This window comes from Lutjanus erythropterus, chromosome 6, assembly GCF_056507025.1.
Source record: "Lutjanus erythropterus isolate fLutEry1 chromosome 6, fLutEry1.hap2, whole genome shotgun sequence".
In the NCBI taxonomy this organism is placed as follows: domain Eukaryota; kingdom Metazoa; phylum Chordata; class Actinopteri; order Lutjaniformes; family Lutjanidae; genus Lutjanus; species Lutjanus erythropterus.
In genome coordinates, this window is record NC_139322.1 from 15,548,101 (window position 1) to 15,558,949 (window position 10,849).

The following is a 10,849-nucleotide window of genomic DNA, read 5'->3' on the forward strand; positions in this document are numbered from 1 at the left end:
GGTGTACAGGAAACCGCTTCCTCTCTCTGAGAAGAAAGCTGTGTGGCGGTGGCGTGTCTGTCTGGCTCCGAGCAAGCCGGTGAATAAGGTGGAAAAATGGCGGATACGTTGGCACTTTTCACTTCAATTGGGCTCAGTGAGCAGAAAGCGAAGGAAACGCTGAAAAATGAAGGGCTGAGTTCCACGTTAAAGGACGCAGTTATTCAGGTACGAGCCAACGCATATGGTGAAACTCAACTTCCTGAAGGGGCAGCTGTGAAATGTGATTGACGTTCACTTGTGACTTACATGTACTTACTTTTAGCTGGCCTGTTGTGTTCATCCTTAGTTATTCTCACTTTTTAAAGGTACTGTAACTATGAGTTCAGAGGCACATACTTATTTTACTTGTGGTTGACTTGTGTCTCGTAACTCCTGAGGAGTTGTTGTGGCAGCGTCACTAAACTGTCACTTTCACATTCGTAAGGTTGTTTGGAGACCAGCCTCCCAGGGTCAAGATGAGGGAAACAATGACGCTGTTTTTTCCTGTCTGACGTGATATTGTCTTCTAGAGCGTAAAACATAAACAATCAGCAAATCCTCATATTTTAGAAGCAGGAACCACCAAATGTTTGATATTTTTGCTCAAAATAGACTGAAATGATTAATCAATAACCAGAATAATAGTTGGGAGTTAAATTTCTTGTGATCACTAATTGATTAATTGACTAATAGTTGCAGCTCTGTTCTTGACATGCACACATTCTGAAGGGGGAAACAATTAATTCTGATCTTTTCTGATTGGTTTCAACAGGCCCAGCGTGTCCGTGGGGCATCAGGAGTGGACAAAGCCATGGGTACATTGTTGTACAGTATGGCATCTCGCCTTAAAGACACCAAACGCCTGGGATTCCTCTCAGACAGTATAGCTCAGAGCAAAATCTGCACAGAGCTACAGCTGGCAGGTAATTTCTGACATGTTGGAACTGGACTGATGACAAAGTGAAACATCTAATAACATGACATATGTGAACATTAATCTTTTCAGGTCTTTCTGCACACCCAAATTTGTTGGGGTATAGAAGACCATTACATTATTTATGTCAACATGTTATGCCATCTCTTCTCTTTATTTAAGAAGGAACAGTTCATATTAATTAACATGAGCACTTGGGTCATCATGTAATTGTGCTAGATTTAGACAGAGAGGCTCATTTTCATCTGCATTCCCTGGCAGTTTGATGGCAGATAAAAAAACATTAAAAGCACAGAAACACAGACAAATATAGTAAAGCAACGACATAACCACATAGCATATAAAAACATTTAAGAAAGCACACAAACACACATAAACACAGACAGTTAGCAAAAATAATGACACACACACTACTTCAGATTATGACAACAGTTTGAATTTCTAGTTACCACTGTTTAATTATGATCTGAAGAGAAAGAAAGAGATGTAATATTCTCAAGTTCTGTGAGTGTAGTGTTCCAGGTATGTGCTGCTTGATAGGGAAAAGCTGACTGGCCCCTTTTTCTTTATGGTATTTGAATTTAATGGTGTGCTAACAAGTCTGGGCTACACCACACTTAATTTATATAAATACACAGTGAAAAATATGCTGACAACACACCTAATGCATATTCTGAAGGAGGTTGGATAGGTGGAAGGTGTTCTTGTTCAGGCAGAATGAATGAGTGCCAGCCTGATTCTATGTACTGATTAAATGAATGAGATAGCTGTGTGGACATGAGTGACTGGTGAAAATGACTTCTGTGCCTGCCAGCTCCACAAATGTCTCCTCCCTCTTTTTCTGCAGCCGCACTGGACTTTATCAAGAGTCATCCTCAGGACCCCATCAATCAGAAGGAGTTTGAAGAAGCGTGTGGAGTCGGCGTGGTCATCACACCAGAGCAGATCGAAGATGCCGTAAGTGCTTATGCTGACCAGAAGTATGTCTTTTTTTTTTTTTAAAGTTAAGATTTGCTGTGTGTGGTGTGTTCAGTGACATTGGTGGAATGTTGTGCAGGTGGAGACAGTGATCAAGAAGCACAAGGAACAGCTGTTAAAGGAGAGGTACCACTTCAACATGGGACTGCTAATGGGTATGACTTCACGCTTGATTAGTTAAACATTTAAAGCCTCACAAACAGACAGAGTGACTCACTGACCTTTTGCGTCTATGGCAGGAGAGGCACGCGGTGCCCTGAAGTGGGCTGATGGAAAGGTCATCAAAAATGAAGTGGACATGCAGGTGTGTTTTGAAAAAGAGAATATCACAATTAGTGTCTGTCATTGTCTATGTTTACATGCACACAGATTTTCTACTATTATTCTCAACTGATACAAGTTATATAAACAGTATATCCCATTTGGATATTCTGAATTAGTTCTTGTTCCAACATTTTCTGATGAAGACATGTGGAATATGCTGATATTAATTGGGTTTTAGACGCATTCTTTGGACATGTATACAGTGCATTGGATGTTCATCATAAGGCTAATCACAGTATGCATGTCAACAGGAATATTAGTTTAATTTTTATTTTCATTATCCATGTAACGGCTTACTAGGTATATTGTCTTTTTCAGACTAAAATCAAAGCTTTAGATGGATGTAAACATCGTCATCATGCTTGAATTTATCCATCTGTAGTTATTAGTTTATTCCAATTGTAACTAACACTGTTTCTGGTCATAAAGGTCCTACACCTCCTTGGACCCAAGACAGAGGCTGACCTGGAGAAGAAAGCTAAGGTAGTACACCTCTCATTATTTTAAGTAATAGTTAGACATTTTAGGAATTGCACTTACTTGCTTTCTTTCTGCACCTAGCTGAGACATAGTCAGCACATAATCCTCTCTCAGGCCTAAATACATCACAGATTTACTTATACATTACAAAGCACCCAAACCCCTCAGGTCATATGAGGCAGGCTTATCCGGTGTTTCCAGGATCAAAGTCAAACTAGATGAAGCAGGTTTTTCATTTCTGTGCTCTCACCTGTGGAACAAGCTTTCTGAATACCTGTGGTCTGATACAGCTGTCACCCCATTTAAATCAGGGCTTACATTATTGTTTATTGCATCATCCCAGTAAAGTAGACATGTAACTTCTTGTTAAAATAATCTTTAGCTATTTATTTGTTTGTTTTCTTCCTTTTTTTATTGTATGTTAAATGAAATTTTCATGTCTTCTTAATGTCTTACTTTTAATGTATTTCTGTGCTTGTGTCTGAATGGTATTATATAAATAAACTTGCCTACAGAATCACAACTTGAGGTGCTGTTGAGCTGATTTTGTTACAATTCGTAGAGCCATGCTAGCTGTTCCCCCTGTTTCTGAACTTCATGCTAAGATAAGCTAACCAGCTGCTGGTTGTAGCTTCATATTTGTTACATGTTATGAGAGTGGTATTGATCTTCTCATTGAAGTCTCTGCAAAAAAGCAAATAACTTTATTTTCTAAAATGTCAAACTATTTATTTAGTTAGACTCTGAATGTTTTCAGTTCGTCTGTGGTTAATATTTATCTATTTTGCAGCCCCAGAAAGTTAAAGTCACAGAGAACGAGGCAAAGGCGAAGAAAGAGGAGGTGGCAGTGAATGGTAAGCAGCAGGCAAAATGGATAGCAGACGGGAGTGTATTTAATTGTTTATGTTTGTGTTTTTTTAACTGTGTTTGCTGGATGTTTAGGTGAGGTGATGGGTGGGGAGGGAAAGTCGCTGATGGAGCAGCTCAGAGGAGAAGCATTGAAGTTCCATAAACCAGGTGAGAAGGAATCACCTAAAACGTTAAGCAGCTTTTACACTGCGTGGTATGGTTCGGACTCTGGACTGATAAGTGAAGCTGCTTTCAGTTTACATGTGTTTAGTAGTGTCACTGCAGTAAATTCTGTTAATATTTAAGCAGAAAAACAAAAAAAAGTGTAGATATAAAGTTGATAGGACATAGTCAACAGATTGAAGTAATCAGTGAAGTTGCACTGCTGTGCACACAGCATCACTGGGCATACCAACAGCCCAATCCCTAGTAATCGGTATGTTAATTTTTATGACCCACCCAGTTATCCAATCCACAGATTACCTGCAGTGCCCATGGTTTGTCACTGCGATGCGTGCTAGGGTTGGGCCGACGGATGACCACCAAGCCTTCTCCCATCGTCACATCATGATTTAAAAGCTCCCAAATGCCAAATGCAGAAAGACTTTCTGTTTACTGTGTAAAACCTTGTGAGTAAAAAGCCAGTAAGAGTGATTTATCAAACAATTTAGCACTTTAGAACTGATGAGTAAGGATTGTCAACCAGAGAGAGGTAAAATGAAGGATGGTTTTATTATTTTAATTATTATTATAGCTCCTCACACCCGATTTACTAAAAAAAAAAAACAGCTTGTTTAATCACACTTTTTACTGTGCAGTGAAACCGTGGTTTAATTTAGGTGCAGGCATAAAAATTATTTTTGAGCTTTGTTGCATTGTGATGCTTTACTGTGGACATCATCATATGACACTTTGGTAGACGCCCAATCCTAGTTAGTGCATCAGTAGTCTGCACTGTTTTCACATCACCTTGTGGTTTCGGCTCAGCTCACTTGGATCCTCGATTTAGGCGATACCAAAAAAGAACCAGATACTATCCACAGTGGAAAACAAAAAAAGAGTGAGTAGAACCGAGCCATACCATGCAGTGGAAATACTGCTGCTGATGCTTCATAGTGCATGTAGAGAAATTTAAAGGATTAACTGTTTGTTGATCTGTCATTCTTGTCTTCCACCACACAGGAGAGAACTATAAAACTGAGGGCTATGTGGTCACACCGAACACAATGAACTTGCTCAAAAAGCACCTGGAGATCACTGGTGGACAGGTACGAATGTTATACGTATCACTTAATCTTGTGGAGAAGAAACGCATTCTGACTGACTGTGACTTGATTTTTCTCCTTTCCATTTACAAATTCCTTCAGATTCGTACTCGTTTTCCTCCTGAACCCAATGGTATCCTTCACATTGGACATGCCAAAGCTATCAACTTCAATTTTGGCTATGCAAAGGTACAGTTCTGTCTGTCCTCTAGCACCACCACATGAGCTATTAAATGCTTTCTGCTGCTGCTGTTTTCTGTAACATTTGTCTCTTCCTGTAGGCAAACAACGGAATTTGTTTCTTGAGGTATGATGACACAAATCCAGAGAAAGAGGAGGAAAAATACTTCACTGCCATCAAGGACATGGTAGAGTGGCTTGGTGAGTTTGACTCTGTTTTTACACTTTTCTGATCTGATGAAAGTTTTCATTCATGGAGATTCTTATCAGTATTAACTGTACTTTATAGGATACAAACCTTATGATGTCACACATGCGTCAGACAACTTCCAGCAGCTCTACGACCTCGCTGTGGATCTTATTCGCAGGTGAGTGTGGAATCTGTTTATGGGTTTGTAGACTTCCACAAAACTTGTAGATGGTGTTTGATTTTTGTCTTTGTGTTCCTTTAGGGGCCATGCGTATGTGTGCCACCAGAAAGGCGAGGAACTGAAGGGCCATAACGTTCCTCCGTCTCCCTGGAGAGACCGACCCATCGAGGAGTCCCTGGTGCTGTTTGAGAGGATGAAGAAGGGCCTGTTTGCTGAGGGAGAGGTGACGCTCAGGATGAAGATGGTCATGGAGGACGGGAAGATGGACCCTGTGGCGTACAGAATCAAATACACGCCGCATCATCGGACAGGAGATGAATGGTATGAAAACCTGGACTGTGTTTCATTTAAATACAGTATCTTTGGCACAACAAGCTGTGTGTTTTACTGACACACGTTTCCATCTTTCTCTGCAGGTGCATCTATCCCACATATGACTACACCCACTGTCTGTGTGACTCTATTGAACATATCACACACTCCCTCTGTACCAAAGAGTTCCAGGCCAGGTATACATGAATTCTCCTGTGACTAGTTAAAATTCAGCTCTATCATAATCTTTCATGGAGGCATGTAAATACATCGTTAATGTTCATGTTTGTCCTTGTTTTTGTTTCTGTGACAGGCGCTCGTCATATTTCTGGCTGTGTAACGCTCTGGATGTGTACTGCCCCGTGCAGTGGGAATATGGACGCCTGAACCTCACCTACACTGTCGTGTCCAAGAGGAAAATCATCAAACTGGTGGAGACTGGCATTGTCAGGTAAAATAGCATTTCTTTTAGTCATCTGAATCCATTCTATTAGTTATTTCTTTTAGATAAGAGAAGATATGTATGTTTGTTTATTTGTTTGGATAGCTGTGCCCTAAAGCAAAGCTTGTCTAAGATAATTCTTTATTTGTCCCACAATGAGAGAATTTGCAGTGTTACAACAACAAATGGGATAGAAAAATAGAAAGACGTGTCATTAAATAATAAATGACTAAACGAGCAAGATACAAACAGGAGGATATATATGAGAACAATATAAAGAAGAATTGTAGTCAGTTTGTCAGTTTACGTTGTATTACATCACATTACAAAACAGTCTGTTATTTTAATTATTTATTTTTTTTTACAGTGAATGTAAATAGTGAACTTTTAAAATACTTGAAGCATTTGTCCACCAGTGCTAAGAAAGTCTGTGGTTACAAGCAGCGGCTGAAGGATGAGAATTTGCCCTATTACTATAATATTGGATTTGTCAATGTCATTCTAAAAGTGGGTCTTTCTGCTATCATTTACATTCATAAAGTCATAGTGAGCTGCCAACTCTGGTCTCCTTCTATAAAAATTATCCCAGCGAGTTCAATGCGGTGCAGTATACAGGGTTTAAATTTGGAAATAGAGAGTTCTGCTGTAAGACCGGAACTTGATATTTGCAGATACACTGAGTTGAGATGTCGGGAAAGGTCGTATCAATCCTTACCAACTACCCTGTTTTGTAGTTTCTGTGTCCTGTGTTACTTTTAAAATAAAGCACCTGGAGCTGAAACGATTAATCAGTTAGCGGTCAGCGAGTTGATCATTTACCAGCCATTTTGCTGGTGGACAAAAAAAGTTCATTTTGAACCCTGGTTGTGGACAAAACAAGATATTTGAGGATGTCATCTTGGGCTTTGGGAAACACTGACAACATTTTTCATAATTTTCTGACATTTTATAGACCAAACAAGTAATCGATTAATCAAGAAAATAATGAACACATTGTTCGACATTGAAAATAATTGTTAGTTGCAGTTGTTTACTTAAATATGAGGGTAATTTTACATGTTGGTCTCGTGACTGAACAAGGGCTTGAGTAACCTTTACATTAAAGTTAGAACAGCAATCTTACCAGGTCAGATACAGTAACATGTATGCTACACTTTAAGCACAGCACAACCCTGAATGAACAGTGTGTCTTCATTAGAGCTAAGAGAGAAAATATCACAACATCACATTTATATCTTCCGGGGCAACTGGATAAGAAACTGCCTAATTAAACTAATGCATACAATCTGCACGTAGTGAGAAGGGATCGTTTTTTGTTTTGTAACTGCAGAGACTGGGACGATCCCCGACTCTTCACTCTGACTGCCTTGAGGAGGAGAGGTTTCCCACCAGAGGCCATAAACAACTTTTGTGCTCGGGTATGCAGAGTGGCTGGAAGGATGAATGGCTGGATGGACGAACCAGTAATTACATGTATGAGGACTTTGGTGCTGTGTAATAATATGTTACATCTGCTGGCAGGTCGGAGTCACGGTTTCCCAGACGACGACAGAGCCACACCTTCTGGAGTCGTGTGTGAGGGACGTGCTGAACGACTCGGCACCCAGAGCCATGGCTGTGCTGGAGCCGCTCAAAGTCACCATCACTAACCTCCCTGAGAGCTCAAAGGTATAAAAACCACACAGAGATTACACATTAAACTGTTCCCTGAGGACTCGTAATATCCTGTTTGTTGTGGGTTTGTGCTGAATCTTCCTTCTGCCGTCCTCTTCTGTCTCAGTCAGACATACGAGTACCAGACTTCCCTGCCAACGAGGCGAAGGGAAGCCACGTGGTTCCATTCTCACGCACGGTCTTCATTGAACAGAGTGACTTCAGAGAGGTTAGAGAGAAAAATCCAAAAAATAAACACTCTCATTGTAAAAGTATTGTCTGATTTTTGGGAAGTGGACAGAAGATGATGATGATGATGGATGACTCCTCTTGTTCGTAGGTGATGGAGAAGGGCTACAAACGTCTGACTCCAGAACAGCCTGTAGGCCTAAGGCATGCTGGGTATGTCATCTCCGTCCAGAAGGTCATCAAGGTAAGACTCCAGATCAGGCTTTAATCTTGGGAAACTTTGCTTTTTAACTTTGAATGATCTTTGACTTTATTTGGTCAGTTAATTCTCTTAGCTTAATAGCTTTACTTTGAAAGCACCAAATGACTTGTTTTAAAGGGACAGTTCACTCAAAAATGCTAATTTTAATTTAAAATTAAAATTAATTTTAAAATTAATATTTTGCATCAAGTTATGTTTTTTTTGGGTAAGGTACCATGTAACAAGTGGGATAATATACAGTTAGCAGGTCATTGTCAAATAAAGCCCTTCAGAAACCTGTTGGGGTTTATTTTGCAATAATGGCCGGCTCACTGTATATTATCTCTTTCATAACATCTGATTTAATGTGATGAAGAAGTAAAATAATCACTTTGAGTGTATGTGTGTAACTATGTGTATAACTGCTTGAATTTAACTTTTGAAAAAGGTGTAGGAACCCTGAATACAGTGAGCAGATCATCAGATGTTTTACTGATGTTTACCTCTGTCACTGTCCTAACACTCACTGCATCCAAGCCGAATCCTCCCTTCTCTCTGATGGGCTTAATGCTGGAGAACACAAAGGAGAAAGCTCTGCACACTATAGTTAGTCTCCAAATAGTTTAAATCTCTTAATTAAACTTATTTGGAGCCAAAAGTGTGCTGACCTTTCTCCTTTTTGTCCCGCAATTTTGTATTGCACTTGATTATTTTCACCAGGGTGTGTGCATACTTGGTCCCTGGAGAGCCTAATGACGTCGCCTGTCAGACATCTGTCTGATTGATGTGGGAAGAGAAAGGGAGCATAATTTGCGACTACGAATCGCCATGTTCCTCAGAAATTAATGGGGAGCAAAATCCGTTGTGACTGCACCTTCACTGAGTAGCTTGTTCATAATGGGTGGCTGTGGCTCAGCTGTTAAAGCGGTTTGTTCAATAATCACAGGATTGATCCCTGGCTACTCCAGTCCATGTCAGAGGTTGCGTTAGAATTTCTTGTTGTCTTTTAGCCTGGCCCAAAATCTCTGCCACAATGGTCATGATAACACCGGCTCCTGCCACTGATGTAGCAGCTCTTGCTCTTGGCCCGGTAAGGACTTAGTGCCACTCTGGAACCAGTTTTCAGGGCTGAGAGGCGGTTTGTTAACTGTCAAAACACAGAGAACTGGTTCAAAATTAGTCTCTGAACCAGCCCTGGAACCACTTTGGTTGAAAAAGGCTATGAGGGTGTGTGTGTGTGTGAGTGACTGAACAGATGAATGAGCGCAAATTGTGAAGCACCTTGGGTAAAGGCACTATTTAAATACAGTCAATTTACCATTTAATGCAGTCCCAAGTAATGTTTGAACATTTCCTCGGAGCTCATTGCAATGAAATGTTAACCAAATGTGTGATCTTGGTATTCTACTTTCTGAGAGGCGTTTGCTCCCCTCTGTGGGTGTCTTAACTTCTGTTTACCTTCACATGTGCTTTGTCTTTCAGGACGGTCAGGGTAAAGTGGTGGAACTGGAGGTGAGCTGTTGCAGCTCTGACACTGCAGAGAAACCAAAGGCCTTCATCCACTGGGTCAGCCAGCCACTGGTGTGCGAAGTGCGCCTTTATGAAAGACTGTAAGTCACAAAAATCACTTGCTGTCATTCATTACCAATACTCCTTGTATGAAAGCCCTTTTATTGAAAACCTACTGTCTGTGCAGATTCCTCCACAAACATCCAGAGGATCCATCTGAAGTGCCCAACGGCTTCCTGAGTGACATCAATCCGGTGAGTTCCTTTGCGCTCCTGCAGGCCTGGTCGGATTAAATGAGACGTTTCAGTGGTCATAGTGATTTTTTTGACGTATTTCTTCTTTTTGCCATTCAGAATTCCATGCAGACGATCAGCAGTGCCTTAGTGGATACCTCAGTCAAGGGAGCAAAACATTTTGACAAATTCCAGTTTGAGAGAGTTGGTTACTTCTCTCTGGACCCCGACAGCACCGCAGACAAGGTACAATAAGATTAAAGAACTCTGAAACTGTTTTTGAGTTATGTATTACAAGTGTTTGTTGGTGGGAACTTCTGTTTTTGGTTCATTTGAATAATTAATTCTGTAATCTACTCTGATTTAAAAAAAATTTGGGGTGGGAAACATAACTGTAATCTTTCTTTCGCTGCAGCTCATCTTCAACAGAACGGTCACCCTCAAAGAAGACCCGGGCAAGATCTGATTGACTGAGATCAAGCTGCACTTCCTGCTTCCCATGAGCCCACAGATACATGTTCAAATTGTTTGCATCTCTTAATGTGTAACATTGGTGAAAACACATACTGATCAGACTGAGACTGACTGATCAGATAGTTATAATGATGCATCCATATTCATAAGAGAACTGTAGCAAACAAAATTACTGTACTATCACTTTGCTCAGTCTCAAGCTCGATCAGTCAGTGTCAGAGTCCGCTACATTGTTTTTCTATATCTGCTGCAATAATAATTCATTTACAGTGTTTCCGCTTTGTTGAATGTATGCAACTTTATTCATTGTTCAACAACGACCTCTTGTATGCTAATTTAATTTTTGGCTCTGCGCTGGTGTTACACGGAGGAGATGCTCTCAAATGCCATACAT

General features: G+C 40.4%; 1 protein-coding gene across 1 annotated transcript; it reads left to right on the top strand.

The window, feature by feature from the left end:
- Positions 1-12: 12 nt before the first annotated feature.
- On the top strand, positions 13-10,807 carry qars1 (glutaminyl-tRNA synthetase 1). Its single transcript, XM_084720793.1, has 23 exons — positions 13-207; positions 794-944; positions 1,803-1,912; positions 2,013-2,088; positions 2,173-2,237; positions 2,687-2,740; positions 3,528-3,591; positions 3,680-3,754; positions 4,769-4,854; positions 4,954-5,040; positions 5,133-5,232; positions 5,321-5,399; positions 5,484-5,723; positions 5,819-5,911; positions 6,028-6,165; positions 7,487-7,574; positions 7,678-7,824; positions 7,937-8,038; positions 8,150-8,242; positions 9,722-9,849; positions 9,936-10,002; positions 10,102-10,227; positions 10,397-10,807. Exons 1-23 carry the CDS (start codon positions 97-99, stop codon positions 10,445-10,447), a joined length of 2,331 nt encoding a protein of 776 aa, XP_084576919.1. The 5' UTR covers positions 13-96; the 3' UTR covers positions 10,448-10,807.
- Positions 10,808-10,849: the final 42 nt, after the last annotated feature.

Bases quoted from the DNA above. Each gene is read 5' to 3' on its own strand.
- qars1 (XM_084720793.1), top strand. From the start codon at position 97: ATGGCGGATACGTTGGCACTTTTCACTTCAATTGGGCTCAGTGAGCAG. The intron at 1,913-2,012 runs GTAAGTGCTTAT...AATGTTGTGCAG, and splicing joins CAGAGCAGATCGAAGATGCC to GTGGAGACAGTGATCAAGAA. The intron at 5,912-6,027 runs GTATACATGAAT...TTTCTGTGACAG, and splicing joins ACCAAAGAGTTCCAGGCCAG to GCGCTCGTCATATTTCTGGC.